This window comes from Meleagris gallopavo, chromosome 3 (genome assembly GCF_000146605.3).
Source record: "Meleagris gallopavo isolate NT-WF06-2002-E0010 breed Aviagen turkey brand Nicholas breeding stock chromosome 3, Turkey_5.1, whole genome shotgun sequence".
In the NCBI taxonomy this organism is placed as follows: Eukaryota; Metazoa; Chordata; class Aves; order Galliformes; family Phasianidae; genus Meleagris; species Meleagris gallopavo.
In genome coordinates this window covers 89775629-89798422 of record NC_015013.2, presented here as the reverse complement: position 1 = coordinate 89798422, position 22794 = coordinate 89775629, and the positions used below count along the sequence as shown (strand labels likewise).

The 22794-nt window shown below is 36.9% G+C and overlaps 1 protein-coding gene across 1 annotated transcript in view; it reads left to right on the top strand.

Annotated features, from left to right (window-relative positions):
* The window catches only part of FAM135B (family with sequence similarity 135 member B), a 139194-nt gene extending 119089 nt beyond the window's left edge, over positions 1 to 20105 (top strand). Inside the window, exons 2-11 of the mRNA XM_010709395.1 lie at positions 1528 to 1601; positions 5007 to 5161; positions 6218 to 8279; positions 9218 to 9384; positions 10578 to 10669; positions 13839 to 13936; positions 14238 to 14389; positions 14803 to 14913; positions 17261 to 17374; positions 18628 to 20105. Coding sequence (XP_010707697.1) covers positions 1528 to 1601; positions 5007 to 5161; positions 6218 to 8279; positions 9218 to 9384; positions 10578 to 10669; positions 13839 to 13936; positions 14238 to 14389; positions 14803 to 14913; positions 17261 to 17374; positions 18628 to 18833 — 3231 coding nt within the window. The 3' untranslated portion in view covers positions 18834 to 20105. The remainder of the gene's footprint in view (positions 1 to 1527; positions 1602 to 5006; positions 5162 to 6217; positions 8280 to 9217; positions 9385 to 10577; positions 10670 to 13838; positions 13937 to 14237; positions 14390 to 14802; positions 14914 to 17260; positions 17375 to 18627) is intronic.
* Positions 20106 to 22794: the final 2689 nt, after the last annotated feature.

Genomic DNA, 22794 nt, shown 5'->3' with positions numbered 1-22794 from the left:
TTTATTATTATTATTTTTTTTTGTAATAAAGGCACAAAAATGATTGCCTTTTGAACTGACTTTGTCAGATCTGCCTACCTGATTAGTGAGCAAGTGCTGTGCCTTCCATGAGGACTTTTTTGGTTATTGAATGTGCATCACTTTCATCACTTCAGCTGAGCTGAGCTCCTAGGCTGATCTAATCATTAGATTAGAAGCATACAGAAAATGATAGGATTCATCTTGCTTTGCTTTAGATGTCTAGAGTGTAGGTATTAGCATTCCAGCTTATATACTGATAGTTATAATAAGTTAAACTTATTACTGGAGGTCCATTATCAATGAAGTTGAGAGAATGTGAATGCCTGAAAAAGGGAGACATAAAATTCGGGAAGATATGAACAATGTTGAGACTCCCCTCATTATTTTGGCTTGGTCTCCCTTCATTTTGAGAGGTCCAGAATCAGCCAAAGAACACAACTTGACAGGTCCCCAGCTTCAACAAGGTGAATTTCAGTATCAATGGATGCCTACTGCTGGCATGACCTGTGACAAATTACATATCCTCACATACTTCAGTTTCTCTCCATGTAAGCTGTGCAATAGTACTTTCCCAGTTATGTAAAGCAGTTTGAGAGCTCCAGATAGGAAAAAACGCAGTATTTTAAAGGGTGTTAGTCCTTCTTTTATTAGAAAAGCCATTTGTTGATGTATGACTGGGATTTAGTGATATGCTGAGATCCTATGATGTGGTTTTCACTGCCATTCTCTGACACCATAATAGAGATGGCTCTTACAGATTTTCATAGTAACATATAGGCTGCAGCTCGATAGTTCATTACTATGCACATTATGATGGATTGACTGAAACTCAACATTTATTCCATATCAGACAGCAATACTGAATTTTTTATAGCTTATTTTGCACTCTGTCCTCTGCCAGATCTTCAAATCTGTGACCATTTTTTTAATTGATTATGCAATCTACTGTCCTTAAGGAGATCTGAAGAGCTCTCATTTGTATATACTGTGATGTATGCTGATATGTTTCTACCATTATAGGGCTTATTCTCTTCTGGGATGATGTGTAAAACTTCCTTTAATATCTCGGGAATTGTGACTGTTCCCATAGAAAAGATGTTCAATTTTTAATTCTTCTAATTTGTCAACTCACTCCACTTCTGCTACGATTTGTACAGTGGGAAAGGAAGAAGTCTTCCTCATTTTAATATTACAGAGAAAAATGTTAAATTTGACGCTTTAAGGAAAGTAGTGGGAAGACACACAAAAGAAAGTCTTAGTTTACTGTCAAGGGACAGTTCTTCCAGCAAGATATGCAACAACACTAACAGCTTTGTACTAGAATGGGAAAGTAAAGCAGAGTTGAGCTCTTTATTTTCTTTCTGACACCAGAGCGGTGCAAAGCAAATGAAACATTAAGGAATCTAGTCCTGACAGTCACTGCTCTGCTTTTAGCTTAATTTTAGCTTAATTGCTCCTGGCACCTTTCAGTAGATCTTAGGTTTAACTTCCGTGTTTCTTCTCCAGGTAAGGAGATTCTCAGAAGCCTTCTTCTACACTGAACACAATAAACTTGCAGTGCTGACGTTTCAGGAAGGCCTGTAAGTAACTGATTGAATCTCTCTTGCCACTGATATAGCTGAAAATATAGTTGCTTAATATATTTTTGTACAAAGAGTGAGATTTTTTCTGCTGCTTATGGGCGGGGTTGTTTTGAGAGAAGTCACCAGGTCTATTCTAGCTCCATGCAGTAAATCCACTGAAAGCAATGTCCAAAGTAAGATGATGCCTCAGAGATGACTACTTCTAAAACTCTTATAATTCATATAAGAGAGTTCTTCTTCTTACTCCCTCTCTTGCATTTACTTTCAGATTCAGGGAATGACTAAAACACTGTAGCAAGAGCATTCAAGTGATAGGATGTAGGAGATCCTCTTTCCCTTGTTATTTCCCAATTGGATGCATATATCTTAGAGCTTATCTACAACAACACCAATATCAGGGCAGACAGAAATGTCTTTTATGTCTTTGTTCAATTAAATTTAATAAACTTCCTCTACAAGATTTAGTAATAGAAATCTTAATAGGAGGTAACTGTTGGAAAATAACAAAAAAATAACATTTATGAATTTGTTTTCTACTCTTCCTTGTAACATATTTGGGTGTAGGCATTCATGAATTTATTTTGATATTTTGTCTATCCCTACTTTCCATAGCAATGAAGATCTTTAACTGTAGAACCTTGATTTATTATATGGTCATTGCAGAGATGTGAACATTCACTGGATGCAGCACCAAATGAGGACAACCACCACATTAGCTAGAGGAAGTGAAAGAGTGATGTGAGCTCAGGGTTGATAATTAATCAATTAAGAATCATAGAACCATAGAATGATTAAGGTTGGAAAAAATGTCATCTAGTCCAACCAAGAATTGACAGTGCAAAACAATCTGGAAAAATAAATGTTGCACTGGGCTGCATTTGCAAGAATATGCTATGAAACATGAGCAAGATAATTACTTCCTTCTGCTTGACACCTCTTACTGCCTATAAACCCAAATGTACAGCATGGGTAATGCTCATGACTCGAACCCTGAAAGCAAAGTTCAAGGAAAGCTCTGCAGATTTGAATTTTAAAATAATGAGGGATGTCCAGATGATATCTGCATGAACATGGGAGAAATACAACATTACAGAAACAGAAGCCTGTCTTTCAGAAGTGGCTAAAAGGCCATGATGGCCAATTCTGTCGTGATGACAGGGCTAAAGTGAGACATTTGTTTCCAACCAAGATCAAAGTAGAACATGACTTTCTCAGAGCTATCACTAGAAACATTAAGGCCTATTTGGTGCTGGAGGAAAGCTCTGTGGCTTCATTAGTGAACTAGTTATACAAGGCTACCTTGTTTTGCCAAATTATAGCAGAGTCATGGCTGCAAGGGCCCAGCTATGTTCACTTAGTCCTCATTAAGTCACGTTTCAAGTGAGATGTGTACAAGAAAAGTCCTATGTCAGGACCCTGTTGTTAGGGCAAATATCACTCATGGCCCTATCTAAGCAAACACAACCCTGCACAGAGGGAAGCCTAATTGCATGAAGTGCTTTTATTTCTCCAAACAACCACAGAGCTAACCCATTTCCTGTAGATAAGCATCATTTTTCCTCAGTGACTATCGAGGTGAGGGAGTACAAAAAATAAAATTATTTAGCAAATGCTAAATATTGGTCAATTGCAGTAAATTTCATTAATTGGTCTATACAGGCTTCATGTCAGAATCCTGTTTTCCTTTTGATTGGACCATGTGGTGCAATTAGAAAAGCAGAATAATTCTCTGGTAGAAAGGCTGCCAGAGTATTATTTCTGGCGGGGGTGCCAGCAGGGAGTTTTAATTGGGTTCAGAGAGGCTTCAGATGAGGTCAGCTTTCAGTGTGCCAGATACTGTACAAACACTTCAAATATGAACATAGTTTTTCCCTAATTCTGTTTTTCTTGTTACCAGACAAAAACATTTTTTTTTTGCCTCCCATACTGTGGTTGTAAGTCCCTAGAATCACAGAATCATATAATTATTTGAGTTGGAAGAGATTTTTAAAGACCATCTGGTCCAAATTCCCTGCAATGGACAGGGACATCTACAGATACATCAGGTTTCTCAGAGACTTGTCCAGCCTGACCTGTGTTAGGCCAGACACCTACATGCATGGCAGTTTTTTACTACTCAAATACAACAAGAAATACCATTTGAGATGGACTGGGTATCACACAGGATGGCAGGTGACACAGTCTCCCAATACTTTACAGAGAAAATTATTGGTATTAATGATTCATTTTTCTTGTGCCAGAGAATGGTCTCAGAGAATATTTATAATTTTTTACATATTGCCTTTAGTATAAATGCTGGTGCTATTTATTAGTGTCAATAAGAACTTAATTATGGTGCTAAGTTTCAATTCCAAATACCCAGATATTGATGCAAACAAGAATGAGCATTTAGATGTTTCTGACTTTTCCCTGAGTCATGTTTTAGCAACCAGTAACTCGCTTATCTCTGAGGAAAAAATATCTGGTAAGAGCAATGGTGGTCAACAACAATTATGTTCTAAAGATGAGGCCAATATGATGGTTTGCACAATTTTTAATTTTTATTTATTTATTTATTTGTTTGTTTTGGTCTGGTTGTAGGAATTTTCCATGCTGGCATGAGGACAGATCAACTGAATTACAAATATTTTGTCTGAATAATTCTTCATCTAAAGAATGTTTCTTCTAGTTAACTAGCACATGGTGATTACCTGCCTCCTACCATTGATAATCTGAAAAATTGCCAAAATGTGGTCCTGACTCCATTCTTTGCCAGGCCCACACTCCTCAAGATCACAAACTCAGCCAGGGCATGCTTGCTCAAGCTCAAGGTCAAGCTGCCTCCAGTCATAATGCCTTTAACTATCCCCTCTGCATTTATGAGCACCAGGTCCAGTAATACTTCACCTGTGGTTGGCTGGTCTGTCCAATACCCAATCCAGAAAGTTATCATCAATGAACTCCAGGAGTCTCCTGGATGGATTGCAGCTCACTGTGTTGTTTTCTCAGTAGATATCTGAGTGGTTGTAATTCTCCATCAGGCCGAAAGCCTGTGAGAACAACACTTCTTGCAGCTGAAGCAAGAAGAACTTGACAACAGACTCCCCTTGATCAGGTTGCCTGTAGTAGACCCTGACCACCAGCTGTCCTTTATTGGTCTCATCCCTAGTCTTAACCCACATGCTCTCAACCTGTTCCTGGCTGTTTCTCAGAGGGATCTCCTTGCAGTCCATCCACTTCTTAATCTGGAAGGCAACCCTTCAACTCCTCCTACCTTGCCTGTCCATTCTGTAAAGCTTATAGCCTTGATATCAATTGAAAAGCATTGCTATTAACTGCCTTTGCTGCCTGGCTTGCAGGAGTGACTGAGAAACAGCACATTAACCACTCAAACACTCAATTTCTTTTGCATTTTGCTGCCAGGATCCAAAGTCATGCACAGATTTCTACAGAAATTCGTAATTCAGAGTACTTCACCAACATGCCCCCGCTGCCAGCAGAATGCCTAGACATCGATGGGGACTGGAACACTCTTCCTGTTATTTTTGAAGATAGGTACATGGATTTGCCTTGCAAAGGTGAGTGAAACATCCTGAGTGTTCATGAGACAGCTGGAACTGGGGATGTTGACTTCCCTAGCCCAAGGTATTTGATCTCATCTATCTTGAACTGGCTCTGACTTGGATGATAGCATAATCCTCTACAAAATAGAGCTGAAGTCACCTTTTTTTTTTTTTATTTATATATATTGAACTTTAAATTATTTACTGTAACTTCGCATTTTTTTCATTTAACACAGTGTTTAGTTGAAAGGGCTGGAAGCAAAATCCAGAAAGAAAAAAAAATTGGATTTTTGTTACATTAACAAACAGAGCAACAAATTTCATACCCAGAGTGACATCTAGCGTTAAGAAAAGTCAGAACAAAAAGCCTTACAGTTTCTGTGAAGACCAACACTGTCCCCATAAGGCAGTACTGCTTTTCTTAAAAATAATTTCTCCTAGAGTGCCTAGGTGATTTTTCATTAAGATTTATCATTAAGAAAATATTTAGTTCTGCAACGCGGAAGTACAAACTTTTAGTTTTTGCTTCCTTTTTCTTTTTAAGCAACTATTAAGATTAGCAGAGAGGTAATACATATTAATAAAATAAGCGACCATAGTCCAGTAAATGTAGCTTCTTATTCAGAATTTCCACTCTTCCAGAGCTATCAAATTGCCTAAATTTTGACAGTCATAATTACTAATGTTTAAGCCATTCAACTGTGTAATAAGCTGATTGACAAACAAGATCTACCCTACATATAATGTGGTACAACAGTAAGAACGTAAAGTGCCGTTCTGATTAGTTTATCAGTGCTAGAAACTAGCAGTTTAGATAATATCAGTAAAATATAGTTCCCTCAGTATAATTCTGTCTTTTTTGGTCTACTTTTAACTTGTTTACTGATTATAATTCCAGTTAAATGAACTCTGGTATTTGCATTTGTAATATATTTCTAATGTAGATATAATTTATATAGTATAAATATACATACTTTTCTAGGCCTTACAATTACTGTTCCAAGTCCCATATATGTATGTAGCGCTGAGTGGAAGTTGCAGATATAAATTCTTTTTTTTTCTTTCTTTCAGATCAGAATTTGGATTCTTTCCCAGATTTTGAGGCTCCTGCCAATACTCAAATTGATACAATACATGAGAAGGAAAATCTTGCATCAAATGATGACACTGTAGAAATGAAAGGAGACTTTGGGAAAGGTACTTTGCTAATACACACAGACAGGATAAATGGGAATCCTTGCCTGTATAGTGATTCCAAAGGTGTTGCTTTTGCAGCCAAGAGTTTAAACCAGCACTCCACATCTCAGGTATGTACAGCGAACAAAGAAGGCCAAAAGATACCTGAAAACATTTATGTTTCAAGTAAGGAAACTACTTCTGTCTCAGAGCTAAGCAATACAGAATGCATATCAGAAGAGTCTAAAACATGCAAGGAAGTTTTATTAAGAGACAGTAGGCATTCAGTGGGTATTACCTCTGAAGAGAAGAAATCTAGCAATAAGGGTGCCCACAAAAGTGAGCCCGTGTTGATTGTCAGTGCTCAGATTGAGTGTGGGGCATGCGGAACTGATGGCTTGGAAGGCAGGACTGAAATACATAAAATGACTGAATCTGGTCATCCTGAGAATAATTTCAGTTCTGAGCTTGCACTGAGTGAATTCACCAGGCTTGAAAGAATACCAGATGCAGATAGCAAGCCTCTGCAGCCTGTTTTGAAAGCTTTGCCCTCCCACAGCTTGGAGGTGAAGTTGTTTGCAAAGGAGCAACGAACTGAGGAGTGTGAAGAATTTACCCTGATGTCAGGGGTCATAAAGAGATCCTCCTCTATTATATCAGATTCGGGCATCGAAAGTGAACCAAGTTCAGTGGCGTGGTCTGATGCTCGGAGCCGGGCTCTGGAACTGCCCAGTGATCGAGAGATCCTGCACCACTTGGTACGGAGACATGCCATCCACCGGAATTCCCTGGAGGGTGGGCACACAGAAAGCAATACCAGCCTGCCCAGCGGGATACAAGCGTCTCTCACATCCATTAGCTCTTTGCCCTTTGAGGAAGAAGAGAGAGAAGTGGAGCTTACCAAACTGACTAAATCTGTCTCAGCTCCTCAGATCAGTAGCCCAGAGGAGCCTTTGGAGGAGGTGGACATATCTAAACACATTGAAGCAACCTCACGAGACTCAGGAGGATATTTAAAAAGCTGCAGGGAAACAGAGAATGGAGATGGGCAATCAATGATCGATTTTTCTATGTGTCAGCTCACCACTAAAAGTGGGCAGCTAGAACCAAGAGAACCTCCCAAACCCTCTGCCAAAAACAGAAATGACAACATAGAACTACAAAGGGAGGCAAAGGAAGATTTCTCAGAGACTTACTGCAGTTTGGAATGTGCAAAACCACCTGCATGTAATCCTCTCAGAGATAATGACTCTGAATGTCAATCACTGGAAAGCAATGATGGGTGCAGCTTAAAAACACCAAGGGCTAATAATTACTTGGACAAAAGCATAGACGAGTTTGATAAGTACATTACAGATCCAAAGGATACATCTAAGCCGGACAGCTTAAAAATAGAACAAAACTTGTACATCAATGTGAGAAAAACAGGAGAGGACAGTTTCTCACAAAGCATAAAGCTGGTTCCACATATCTGTAATCCTGTTTCAGGTCCTTCAGAAACTTCAACAGAATTTGGCTCAATGCAAGAAGAATGCAATAGCTTTCTTGCTGATGAGAGCCTGCTGGTGTATGCAGAAATGCAGGGGTTACAGGAAATTGAGCTCAACGACTCACTTGCCTCAGCAGATCCTGCTGCAGAATCCTGCCAGGACAAATATCCTCAGGAACTTGACAACCAAGGGCAGAAACTTGTAGCTAATGGCACTGGGTTTCACTCAGTTACAATGGATGGGGTAACACTGGAAAGCAGAAAGGCTGTTGATGTAGTTAACCTCTCTGTCTCTTGCACGGCCACATGTCTTCCCTTTTCTTCTGTGCTCAAAGAGACCCCTGCGATGGTTGGCTTCTCTGCAAAGCAGGCTGCATTTCCCATCACACGTCAGCCTCTGGGCTCTTTTGGAGTTGTTTCTTCCCATTCAAATGAGGTGGATGAAGAGGCCAATGAAAGGATGCTGAAGTAAGAATGTCTGATTAATTAGTCAATGTTGCTGTCATATCATGACACCTTGAAAAATTTCAGGACCCTAGTATGGAAATGGGTTGTGATGAGGGGAGCGTCAGCCTTTTCTCTCAGGAAACAGCAATAGGATATGAGGTAATGGCCTCAAGTTGTGCCAGGGGAGTTCAGGTGAGATACTGGGAAAAATTTCTTCTCAGAAAGAGTGGTGAGGTATTGGAACAAGTTGCCCAGGGAGATGGTAGAATCACTTTCCCTGGATATATTTAAAGAAAAGGTTGGTGTAATACTTACGAACATGGTTTAGTGGGCAATATTGGTAGTACATGGCCAGTTGGACTAGACGATCTTAAAGGTCTTTTCCAACCTTAATGATTCTGTGATAATGAAAACTTGTATTCAGAGACAGTTACTACCTGAGAAATTATAGTCTAAGCAATCCAAAAGACATATGATTTATACATAATAAATAGTCTAAGTAGATAGGAGACACAGAAAGACAGAGAGACCCAAGATCTTCAGAGAAGTTAGGTCCTTAAACCTCATGGAAATGAGTGAGATTTGGATGTGTATATAGTCTTTAAGATTTTGCCCTCCATTATGAGGTCATGGTTAGCCAGACGTGAATATTGATCCTATATAATTGCAGTGCCATAGCTTGTTTTTCTCTTCTGCTTAATTTTACCAATTAACTAAGCTATGAAGGGGGATCACAGATGGGTTGTAGGGATTAGCTTCAGTTTCTGAAACTGGAAAATGGGAGAATGGATGTTCACGGTACCTGGAGAATAGATTCTTTTTTTCCCCTTCTCTTTCTTAGCCTATTATCTTCTCTACACCCTGATTTCTCCCAATCAGAATAGAACCTTCTCATTTCTAGTTTGAGGGTTGGCTATTGAATACCCAGTTCTACTGTGATTAATTAATGTATTCTCCAGTTTTTATCAGGCCAAAGAAAAATTTAAAAAAGAAATGAAGATTGAAGGATTTCTGTACAGTGACTTATCTGTACTAGCTTCTGATATCCCATATTTTCCACCAGAGGAAGAGGAAGAAAATTTGGAAGATGGAATTCACCTGGTTGTCTGTGTCCATGGATTGGATGGTAAGACCAGGAGCAACAGCTGTGTGTAAAAGTCATTCTGGTGTAAGCAACAGTGAAAAATGCAGATCTACAGGAAATGTGAAAGAACATTTATCTTAGAGTTTAGCTTTTTTAAGTTATTATAATAAAGAGTCTGGGAGAATATTAAGTATTTAACAAATGAGTACTGCAGCATATTTTTGTCTATTTAGGCAGAATTCTGCACCAAATTACATCAGTCCTTCAGTGTACAGTATGAGTATATTACAGTAACTCTTCATGTTTTTTTGGAGATATCTGGTTGTTTAGCCAGTTGTTTATCTGGTTGTTTATGACACCAGGATGAAAGCATTACTTAACAAAGTATACAATGTTGTAAAAAAGATTTTTGCTGGCTTTAGAATGTTGAAGAATAACACATATTCACTGTAGTGGAAGGCTGGCCTGGAATATTTTGAATACTTTCCAAGCAGAAAATGGATATGTTAAAGTTGAAACTTTTCTTAAAGTTATTGATTTCAGTGGGCTAGGTACAGGTGTTAATGTTGAGACTACAGAGAAGGAGGGACCAAGCCTCAGAAGCGTGAAATTCTCCCTGATTTATGCAGGCATGTTTGCCATTCAAAATCCCAATGGCAGCAATGTATTTCTCATAAAAAGTAAATCCTTTTCCAGTAAAATAGTTCAGAATAACTCAGAAATTGTCTAGTACGAAGTTGGGGCATTTTGGTCATCTTCCAAAATATTTTAAGACCACATTTCAGAACCAGGTTTAATTGCAAGTACAGAGAGGCAGGCTATTCTGCATGTGATTACCCATCCTTATACTCAAACACAGGTGCCAAGGACCCTTGAAGGTCTATTATCACTTGGTGCAAATCGCAAGGCACAGACATCTACCTTTTCATGACCCCTTGTCTTATCTACACTGTTCAGAAAATAGGGGACTAAGTTATTCTGAGCTCGATCTTTGCCCTGTCCTCCACACTACTTGTGCAGCTCATGCAGTGCCCAAAAGCAGGAGGTGAGGTCCAGCCGTCCTTGCACAGAAGACAATGTTCTTGCTCTCCTATTATTTCAATGCATGACCCTATTGTGTGGTAAGCTGTCATGGCTTCCTGGTGCAAAAGTATACTAGAAGATAAACGCATTAAATCAAGTCTCGATTATTTTTTCTGTCAAATTACATCTTATAAAGTGTCATTTGTTTCTAGGTAACAGTGCAGATCTCCGGCTGGTAAAGACTTTTATAGAACTGGGACTCCCTAGTGGAAAACTGGACTTCCTAATGTCTGAAAGAAATCAGGTAGTACAGAGCTAAATTTTGTCTTCCATTAGATCTCCTACAAGCTGTTGGTGTTGCTGAAACATGGCCTTCAGGAAGGCTTTCACAAGCTGGATTAAGCAATAGAAATGGGGAATTCAATGAGTTTTAGTAGGATTGAGCTCAAACACCTGTTCTTGTGTAAGATGGTAGGGAGATTGAACCATTTGGAAATATTTAGAGCATTGAAGTCAAAAGGAATTAGGTTATTACTTAAAAGACTAGAACCTACACAAAGAAAATTGATTTATCTTGTGAGTTTGAAACCTTTCAACCTCTGCTGTTGGATGCTGAGTGACACAACACCAACAGAAAGCAACGTTTAATGATGTTAAATTCTCTGGAGGATGTAAAATATCCAGAAGGTGTTGTCAGCTTCTTTTGGTGCATCAACCATTGTTTCACCTGTTAGAATATTTGTGATATTTATATTCTTAAATGATAAAGAAATATCTTTCAGGAAAATGCAGTGCCCGTCCAAGCAGAGCAACAAAAATAAATGCAACACTCTGCTTTGCAGTGAACTCATATTTATGATACAGAGGCTTACATTTATGCATAAGATAAGGATTTCCATTGCTGGATCAGAGACATTATTATGATTTAAGATGAGCTGAGAAACTTGAGTCAAAACTTTCCACCCTTTACTCAATAGCTTTTATACTTACAAGTGATTAAGTTTGTGTTGGTCTATGAATTTGCTGCCTTCAATGAACATTATCATTATCCTGAGGTCATAATTGGTACTTTCAATCCTACAGTGTGAAAAGATAAGAAAGTTCCTATAGCACTGGAAATACAATGTTTTTTGGCTTTTTATTTATTTATTTATTTAAATTAAAATTGATTCTTTAAAGATCCAGTCACCTTTTTTCCCTGCTCTGGGAACCATTCTGAAAATGACCCACAAAATCAAACGTTTAGCTGAATTTTCCTTAAGAGAGGAAAAGTCAAGCCACCTTTTTTTAGGCACTCCTCTACTTGACAAGCTCAGTTAGGCTGAGATACTGAAGATACTGAAGGATAGATATATAACCTGGTGAAATATGACTTTTGATGTGTTTTAGTTGTGATTAATGTCCAAGCTGGTATTTTTCCACTTTTAAACAACCTGAAAGATTTGGGATGATGAGCCTGAGAAGAAATCATTAATTATCAGTGCAGACTAAACAAACAGGCAGGAGGTTAGTGGACTGTTTGTAGTTTATGTGAACGTTTATTTTAATGCAGTATTGCAAAGTGAATATGCTCATGTTTTCTTTTGCTAGAGTTGCAATTAGCAAGACGGGTTGTGTCACAAAAGCATTAATTACTAGATATGTTTGCTCTGAATAGCTGCTCCAATATTTGATGATTGTTTCTGTGGCAACTCGTTAGTTATTTGATTTAGAGTCCTGTTGGTTTGCCAGATGACACAGTTCTGAATAAGATTTGCCTGTAAATGTGTAGATCAAACTATATATATATATATATATATATTATTTTTTTTTTTTTGTATCACAATTGTTACTACTGTTGGAAGCAACAAATTGTTTAAGTCTCTCTCTGGCACTCATTGTCTTTTTATTGATATTGTTGAATATCCAACACACAACATTCACACAACATTTCATTAAATGGCATAATAATTTTGTGATCACATCCTTAGCATCAACATCAGCCATGTATGTGTAATGCATGTAGGTTGCTCCGAAAGTAATGCTTCCTATTTATTTTCATGGAAACCACAACAGATACAAAGAACACGATGACACTATTTGATAGACCAAATTCTCAGGTACAAAACACCATTTTTCTTTATAGTCACCAGCATAGCTATGCATTTTCACCAGCGATGAACAGAAGCCTGCATACTGTGCCTATAAAAATATGCAACAGCAGAGGTGACCTGCTGTCACCACTTCTGAAACATACCACCCACCGACTCACTGTGTTCACATCTACTGTTTATTCTCCATAAAAAATCAGTAAGCATCCATGAATATCAATCGGTGCAATTTTTTCCACATGAAGGAAATCAGTGACACACCTTTGTTTCATACACACTGACTTCCATGTCAGGTGCCATTCTGTCAGACTGCCTCTCTGCTGCCATCTGTCACACAGCAACAAAATGTAGCAGAACAGAGCTTCAACCTCTACTACCATATCACCAACATCTGCCTCTGACATTGTGGACCAACATAATAAGATAGGATGTATTACTTTCAGAGCCAACCTTCTATATTCTGTAAATTATTTTATCATAGTAATCTATGATTCAATTCTAAAATGTCAAAAGCTTTTATTTTGTTATGCAGAATATGGCTCAGAGGCTGAGCATTAGCAATTCTCACCACTATTAAATCAGGCCACTTCAAGCCTTAATTATGAAACAGAATCACATAATTATAGGGTTTGGAAGGGACCTCTAGAGATCATCGAGTCCAATCCTCCTGCAAAGCAGGTCCCCCACAGCAGGATGCACAGGTAGATATTCAGATGGGTTGTGAATATTTTCAGAGAAGGAGAAATCACTCAGCCTGATATTGTTAGACTTACTGTTAACAAATTATAGGCCCAGGCTAATATTATCATGCCTAAGTTAGAGGCATTGTCATTGGAGAAAACAGAAGCAACCACGGAAAGTGATTTAACCCCTTAACATACTGTCTTCTACAGGGTCCTATTTCCACTTCCCATGAAGGAAGTGTAGGATTAATCGTGTTCGTAATTTAATACTCATGTTATGTGTCTGAAGCTAGAAACACAAAATAGGGTCAAATAAACTCTGACAAAAGATTTTGCTTTACCTCACCTGAGAGCTCAGTGAAGAAAGTGAATTTCCACACAGGCTGTACTGACAGCCATGTGATCGATAGTAACCAGTTGTTTCTGGTGATGTGAGAAATACTTGAGTAAGTATGCAATGTTGCCTGGAATATTTTTCTAATAAACTGAAAGTGAAATTTCACAATTGTTTTCAAAGAACTTAAGTTTTTAGAAGGTCAGGAAACTGAGAAAAATTCTGACCCCATTGAGCATTCGTATATAAAATTTGGAATAGTTATTACTTTTGTGCTTATGGTTTATTTTGAAAATAACAATAGCCTGGGATATATGTATGCTGCAATAGCTTTTGATTCACCTACTCAAACCTTTTTTTCACCAGACTGATACTTTTGCTGATTTTGATACAATGACTGACCGATTGTTGGATGAAATTATTCAGCATATTCAGTTGTATAACCTCTCCATATCCCGAATAAGGTAAGCATTCTGACTGAATTGTCTGTAGCTATCTGTGGCCATGAGCGTCATTCAGTAAAATTAGCTTTTCCAAAACTGTCCTATGTCAAATGCCATTGAGGTCAGTGAGCTGAATTTTTACATTGTAATAGGTGGTAGAGAGTAGTAATGAGGCTTAACAAAATATAAAACAACAGCTAAATTATACTACTAAAAGCCCCGATAGAGGCCAATTGAAAGCAATTTATGTTTCCCCTATACTTACTTTAAATATCATATGCGTGTTTTTTTGTATTTATATTATTCTGGTCTTTCCCAACAGTTTTATTGGACATTCCCTTGGTAATGTCATCATCCGATCTGTACTAACTCGCCCCAGGTTTCGCTATTACCTCAACAAGTTGCATACCTTCCTGTCCCTCTCTGGGCCTCACCTTGGAACCCTTTACAACAACAGTACTTTGGTTAGTACAGGTAAGAGTTAATGGGAGGGCACCTATGCATGGTTTAAGACTGCTCTCTGGAAAATCCATAGGTGTAGAGTAACGAAAGAAGAACTCGCTTCCTCTGTGTTCTTCCACTTCTTTTTGTACTGACAATGGATAGAGGCATCTCCAAAGCTGAAAAAAAGACCGTAGTGTGAGAACTGAATGTCCCAGTGTTTAGCCTTCCTGGATGTTTATGTCACCACAACACTGGACGGTCCAAATGACACACCTAGACTTTTCTCCTTGTTTATTAGCAATTCAGGAGGAAACAGAGACATAAAATAAGTAGTTAAAGTGCTAACCTTACTGAATTCACTTTATTATTGAAGGCATGTATCTTTAATCCCTTTGGTTGATAATTAGCAAAAAGGTAAAAATATAGTCAAATTTTCATTGCAGGTCTATGGCTCATGCAGAAATTGAAAAAATCAGGGTCACTTTTGCAGTTGACCTTCAGGGACAATGCAGATCTGCGCAAGTGTTTCCTTTACCAGCTCAGCCAAAAAACAGGTGAGTGAGGCTTAATGTAATTGTGCAGATGTTGGGAATTATTCCAAAGGATTCTGCTAGATTGCTGTGTCCTCCAAGGAGTAAAAAATATGCATGCTATTACATACATCTTTATTTAAATGTTCTGGCTTTTGAGAAGGACAACTCTTTCTAACTTTAATATCTGTTTTATTTGTGCCTTATTTCTGCACAGATATAAATGAATATAGTTGCCAAACAGTTAGTGCCCAATTAAAGTCTCCAGGATGAAGCAAGCCTGCGCCTAATTTCATATTCTTCAAGCAAGAAATAACAGGCCACCATCACTTAATTAATTTTAATAGATGCAAATCATTTTTTCTTCTTTTTTATTATTTTTAAAATTTAACATTGCTTATCTCTAGGAAATAGGTGCTGTGAAATGAAGAGCAAATTTTATTCATGTCTACTGTGACACCTCTATACTGCAGAGTGAGACATATGGCCTCACAATGCAAAAATGTTGTCTGCACAGAGATCATATTACCCCTTCTTTGGTCTACCATGAATAAATGAAATAAATTATGCTTTCCCTAAGAAAAGAAACTTAGCATAATCCTTCTGTTCAGGCAAATGTATCCCTCTAAGTGTTATTTTTAATGTTGCATATGAGCAAACTTGTGCAAAGTATGCATTTATTGATTTTGTTTCTACAATTTTTGTTTCTACTGTTACTTAATCATTTGTTTTGAGTACTATTCCATTTTTAAAAGAAAAAAAAAAGCTGTTTCACAAAATGAAACAACAATTTCTACTTTCTTAACAGAATTTAGACATTGAGTTACCAAGGCATTTATTGGCATTTTAAGTTTTACTAAAAAAAATAACAAAACAAAACAATTCACCTGTCTTGCTCCCAGTTCCAGATTAGATACCAAAGCTGCAAAAATAGAGACAGTATTCATGTTCTCAGAACCTTCTTTCTACATGGAGTGTCACTAACTGGTACTTAATTTTATTTCTTTTTTTGCACTCCATTATATTGCTGTTAGAAAATGAAAACTGTGTAAGATGAGTACAATTTCTTAATTTTTTTTTTTTCTGACAGACATGGAGCTGTTTAATAATTTTCTGAACAAAGTATATGATCTAATTAATGTTCCTTATGCTTGTCTGAAAGTGAAAAACATTATTCTCTATTGAGCCACTTCACATAAGATTTTAGTTATGGTAAAACTCAGTGATGCTTCACCTACATCTTTCTCCAAAGCAAAAGCTACAAACAAAATTGGTTTGATTACACAGGAAGAAAATGGTGGTCTCAGTCATATTTAGTAAAGGGAGTTGGCAGAGCTCTCCTGTGGTGGTGATGGTCAACTTTTCTATGAAATCTAGAAAGCCGAGGAATCGGTTCTGGACCTAATTTCTATAAGGAGAAGGGAAGGATGAAGGTCAAACGCAGCCCTCCTGTGTTCAGAATAATCTCTGACCTACCAGCCTCCATCATGTGTTCATTCTCCAAGTTTTCCCCTGAATGAGGGTGTTGGAGGCCTCGAGAAACCACATACAGAGCAAGCAGCAGGAACATTTTTCTGTAGCCAGTGGCAGCCCTATTGCCTCCAGAGAAGAGGGAGAATTTATGGTTTTGAGTCCATGTACCATCATATGTATTTGTGACTGAATCCCAAGGCTTTTTCCATACTGATGAAATAGTGTGATGTCTTAACAGTGAAAGTGACCTATTTCCTCTCTCTCTCTTTCAATTCTTTTTTTTTTTTTTCTATTTTACTAGCTATTGGGTTGTTGGTTTTTTTTGTGTTATTTTTTGAATGTCATCCCCAATTATGTGAATTGTAAGTACACATGTGTTTCCAGTATTTACAGGCATAAATATTTGCAAAGTGAAGATTCTAATCAATCACTATTTGAAACCAAGACAGTTCTTGCTTTTTTTGTTGTTGTTGGTGGTGGTTTTTTTGGTTGTTTTTTTTGTTATTGTTGATATGTAATTAACTTATATGCACACTGGTAAGTATTAAATAGCTCACAAAAGGAGGATAAATCGTTTTAAAGCTATCCTTATGAATTTTAGTTTGTGCTTTATGTTTTAATTGTTCTTTAACTATTTTGCAGTATAGATTTTAAAGTGTTATTTAACACAAATGTGTTTGTACTGCCCATCATTGTGCTGGACCAAAGAAGTTGTGAATGACCCATCTCAGGATGCATTCAAGGCCAGATTGGATTGTGCCCTTGGCAGTCTGATAGAGAGTCTGTTTTAATGGTTGGCAACCTTGTTCGCAGCAAGGGAGTTGGAATGGCTTCTATGATTCCATATTGGATTCTATGATTCTATGATAAATGTATTCAATGCATTTGTTTATTACAGGTCTTCAGTACTTTAAAAATGTTGTATTAGTGGCTTCACCCCAAGACAGATATGTACCCTTTCATTCAGCAAGAATAGAAATGTGCAAAAATGCACTCAAAGACAGGCATACAGGTATGTTTATGTTTCTGTATTTGCAAAGCTGTTGAGAAGTAGTGTTTTTGTGTAACTGAGTTTGTTGTATCACAAGAGTATTTCATCAGTGATCAAAACTCAGATGCATATTTCATAAGGAAGAAAGTGTTGTTTTTCCACAGGAAATTACTAAAATAAAGAAAAGCTTTTAATGACGTTATTTGCTTGATGAATATAAATTTCAATTAGGTTGTGATCAAAGATTTCTTATTGATTCTTTCCCTTGCCATCCTATTTTTTTTTTAAACTGATGAAAATAGATCTAGTTCTTAACAATGCTCCTCTTTAGTTTACTGAATTATTAGTATTGTCTCATACAGTGAAATCTCTCTCAGCACATCCTAAGTTAATGAGTTTTCTCTTTGTTTTCAGTAGTGTTTGGGTGATTGCCATGTAATTTGAGAGATCTAAAATCGTATTGGTTTGGAATAAAATCATGCAAAGCACATCAGGACTCAATCCACCAGGTGCCTAGCTCTCCTGTGAGCACAGCTGTGCACTGTTCCTAGTATTGCCTTTGTTACTTACAGTTTCCCTCTTTTATAGAATGTTCCATTGTTTCAGTCTGATACTAATTCCAGAAATAAAGTTCAGTATAACTTTATACATGTTTCACATGTATGATTAACTAGAAATTGCAGTACTCCTTGGAAGTAGAGATACCCAAAAGTCAACATGGTTGCCTTCACACAGTTCTTTCTTTTTTACCCCAGATATGTACCAGGGACATCTTTGGTCTAGTATATGCCAGATCTACAGTCAATGTATGTTCATGAGTACAAGTTTTCTGAGCTGTTGTTGTTGCCCTATAAACTCCTGAGCTGTCTGCAGAATGATGATCTTCCTGCATCACATTCCCCAGAGAAACCTGAATAGGACTCTATGTCTTACCAGACCCTTTTGCATTCAGTTTCACAGACAGCATTAGTCCAACCCTCTTCCCCAGGGAAACGGGAGTATTTCCGTCCATCTCAGGAGAAATAGGACTGAGAGATGTGTCCCACTCTTTGTGCTAGGGGCTTTATTAGACTACCCTAATAGACAGAATAGATAGACAATGAAGAATGACATTTGTAACATGCTGTTACTTGGCAAATCTTTGTAATAAAGTGTTTCTATTGCGTTTTGTCCTCATTTCCATTTTCCACTGAGACTGTCTTTATATGACATGGAAAGAAAGAGGAGGTCTGACATCTTTGGCACGTAGGTGTAACATCTAAAATCTTTTGCAGGTCCTGTTTATGCAGAAATGATTAACAATCTACTTCAGCCTTTAATTGGGGCAAAGGACTGCACTTTGATCAGACACAACGTGTTCCATGCTCTACCAAACACCGCCAACACATTGATAGGCCGAGCTGCCCACATTGCTGTGCTGGACTCTGAACTTTTCCTGGAGAAATTTTTCCTCGTGGCAGGACTCAACTACTTCAAATAGTGCCTGAAGTGTGGGGTAACTGAAACAAACCATTTCATTGAATGGAGGAGAATCCCTTAGCCAAAAGCTTCTAGTATTAGAAATGAGATCAGGTGGGACTTTCAGACTCTCCATTTCCATTTCTGTTTCCAGAAAATAAAGTGCTATGGCTTTAAGGCATTCAGGCTTCCAAATATTGGTGCTTTTGGAAGAAACAAATTCTTTTTCAGTTTTTATGTCGTTTGTCTACATAAAGACATGGGTGAATTCCGAATGAGAGAATCAGAATATAGATAGTTAATTATCTAAATGAGGTGTGACCAACGTGTTTGCAATTTCTCTCAAATACTAACCCAGGAACTTAGCTGTTCTTGATTTAATGCTTATTTATGTATTAACAAACACATCTGTAGCACTTTGGGATGATTAACACAAGAGGAAAGAAACGTATATGAACTCAGGTTAAAACCTCCTTTATGATGAACTGAAAAGTCAACATTCATGAAAATTTCAATGTTTCCATTTGTCAAAAAAAAAAAAAAAAAGATTTCATTATTCATAATTATTTGTAACATGCACATATTCATATCATGGAAAGGGGGGAAATATTTAACATAGAATGAAAAAAAATCTTGATATTTGTCTTTTTTAAGAAACCCTTAAATTAGCTGGACTTCTGTTCAAATTAGAAGCTGCCAAACTGGTAAGAGACTATTGGATTACTTGTGAAATAACAGTGGCATCTGTTAAGACTTCTCCTGTTTACATTTATAAAATACCATTATTGTGCTCGTCATTATAATCTTAGAGTTAATTTTTTTACTTTTACATTTGTATCCAAATACATTTACCCCAAGATAATTGTTTCTGTATATCATTCTGACCCTGAAATTCGAAATTTGACCAGTAATGCCCCTGTGAAAATAATCCAATGGAAATGGATCAGTGACCAAGAGCAGGAAGGATTACGGAAAGCTCAAAAACATAAGGCTTCCTCTGCAGTGCTCTAAGAAGGTTTTACTAATGCCCATCTGTAGTGCCATGTGCAATCCTAATTATTTTATGGTTACCGCTTGTTAAAACATGTAAGAATTTATTAATACAATGATATCAGAGTTCTTTTTAAGAGTGTGGAAAATAACCCATTTTTCACTTTTCTATTTTGCATTTTTTTTAAATTAAAAGTTACCAGCATTTTAAATGACAAATTTCAATAAATTTCTATAATTTTTCATACCATTTTAATAAATTTTCAATGTCACAGCAGCTTTTTACAAAAAAAAAATATTTTTGTCTGGAAGGAAGACCTATTTTTTTTTTTTACTGAAAGTGTAATTTGTTTAGAAACATAACTGACCAACCTTGTATAATGAAGGAAATGAACATAAAAAGTGACAAAGTTGGTTCCAGATGTCAAGATTGTCAACAGAGATCTAAGATAAAGTGATGTAGATTTCTGAAATAGGAGGAACCCCCAGGGAAATATTTGTACACACACAGGATAAAACTTGCTGCGTTCTGAAAAAGAAAAGTGGGAAAATTACATAAAATTAGTTCAAGAAAAGAGTTGCTAGCAAATAGAAGTGAAGATGATCTAGTTTAGGCATGTTTTGAAATAGAAAGGAATAAGTAGGAATATACAAAAAGCTGAGACTAAGATCATGTGAAATCAGGTAGGTATATTTCACTTAAAGATCATCTTCTGCCCTTCAAAAGTGACACAAATTAAATAGAAAGAATTACATGGTGCATTTCAATAGTGACAATTTTTGTAAACATTAAATATTGCTGTAATATTTGAATAGGTGGATACTATTGTTGGTTTTTTTTCTTTGTTTTCCTTTTAAAAATTAACATTTTAAAGCTAGAAGCTGAATTTACTCAGTTAAAGATAAATTCTGTGTCAGGAATCAAGAACTTCTGGTATCCACATCTTGGTTTTGGAAGTCTTTATGGCTTTTCAGCCTCAAAATTTTAGTGCCAGCTAAACCTATTTGTCAGCATCCTTCTTCCTTGGTAAACTATTTACACAGTGTTAAACATACTGAGACTTTTAGGTTAAGCTTTTATACAATGCAGTGGTTTTGATCTGAAGCCACTGACTTCCATGGAGTATGTGAAACGCAAGGAAGGAAAACAATCCCCAAATATCAGCAGTCTTCAGTGAATTCTGTAGCGATCTGTTACTCTTTTAGAAAATTTTCATGAGTCTACACATTGAAAATTTTTGAAGTTACTGAGAGGCCATTTTATACATATATACATACTTAATGCATGCGTGTATGTACGCAGTGTATACAAAGAAGTACAACAAAAGAATAGTGCTTATTTCAAAGTCTCATAATTCCATTCTTTTTTTTAATCCTGACTATACTGAATATGACAGCATACCAGTATTGTGCTTCTTAAGCTTAGATTGATGATTGCACATTAGACAGCATTCTTAAACTTTTGTCCACATGACTGTAAGGTCTCTTTTGTATTATTACAGAAAACTGGTGGCCCTTTCAATACTCTACACTGCTAACAATGCTGGGATTGATAGGTGAACATACCTAGAGGTTTCTGTGTTCTTATACATACAGTGTTCTTCCATGGCCTGGTGTCTGATTTCAGTGGAGTTTGATTAGGTCCATGCAACTTGCCCCTTAGAGGATGTGATAGAAAGCTTCTACAGAGCCTCCAAAAAAATTTAGAAGACATCATTCCAGTGAGATGATGTAACACAGATTTTATCTTCTTTATGCTGCCAGAACATTATGGGAAATATTAGCAATAACTGTCTAGCTTATCTTTCATTTCAAGGTTCTCAGAATAGTCTCCCTTCTTTTTTTTTTTCTTCTTTTTAATAGGATATTGCCTTGTTAATAACACAGGATGTTTTAAGTCAGCACTAACAGTATAAAACATCTAACTGGCTGGACTTTGTCACAATATAGCAATCAACATTGACTCATTTTTAGAAGGTTTTTATATGTTGATTTATATAGAGAGAAATATATATTAAGAATTAACTTTGTAGCAAATATCAGCTGTACAGTGAGCATCTTTTGTGTTAACGTTTGGAATTTGAATGTATTGTCCTTACATATAAAGCTTCTTTATATAAATTTAATTCCATTAGCAGCATTGATAAGGGTTTCCCTTCAAACTGCAAACATTTGCTTTGATGTATCTTTGGAGGCTGTGCTTATTTCTTAAGCAAAACTCTTACATTCACAATGGAGAAGGCAGTTTTTCAAGGCAGAGTTGGGGACATTACTGTATTTGAAATGAAACTCACCTCTGTGGGATTCTTCTCTAAAGAAGGAGAAAAAAAAAAACAAAAAGCCAACAAACACAAATATAATGTTTCTTCCAGGCTCCAATGAGTAAAATAAGTTTGTCTAGTGAGGTTTGACAAATAGCCCAAATGAATAAATTCTCTCAAGGAAAGATGATAGATCACAAGAAGGAAAAGGACAACAAAGAGTAAGGATCCCAGGACCTTGAAGGACAATATTAAAAGCTAAAGGGAAGGAAGGAAGACAGGAAAGTGCACTTAATGTAAGACGTTTTTGGGTGCCTAGAATGTATGTGAAAACTGGACTGAATCACACTTGTAATTATTAGCTATTTTATTTTATTCTTTGAGGTTCAAATTTTCACTGTTACAGCTGGATAACAAGAAAACACTAGAGACAAATCATGATCATTTAAAATTTGGCTTGAAATGAGTCTTTTCTCAGCCTGCAATGATGCCCATTTCTCTTTAACAAAATTGTTCACTTGTTTTCAAAATCAGGTCTTTCCACTGACAGTAGTGGAAGCTGAAATGGATTAGCTTTAAAAGGTTGTATCCTAAAGGTTTGAAACCTTAGCACAGAACTTTAGAAATCACTAGAAGGAATACTGAGCTTTTACTTCAAAGTGCTTCATAAATATTCACTGACCAATCCTCTTTATTATTGGCCTTGCTTAAGATAGGCCAAGCTTGAAAGAG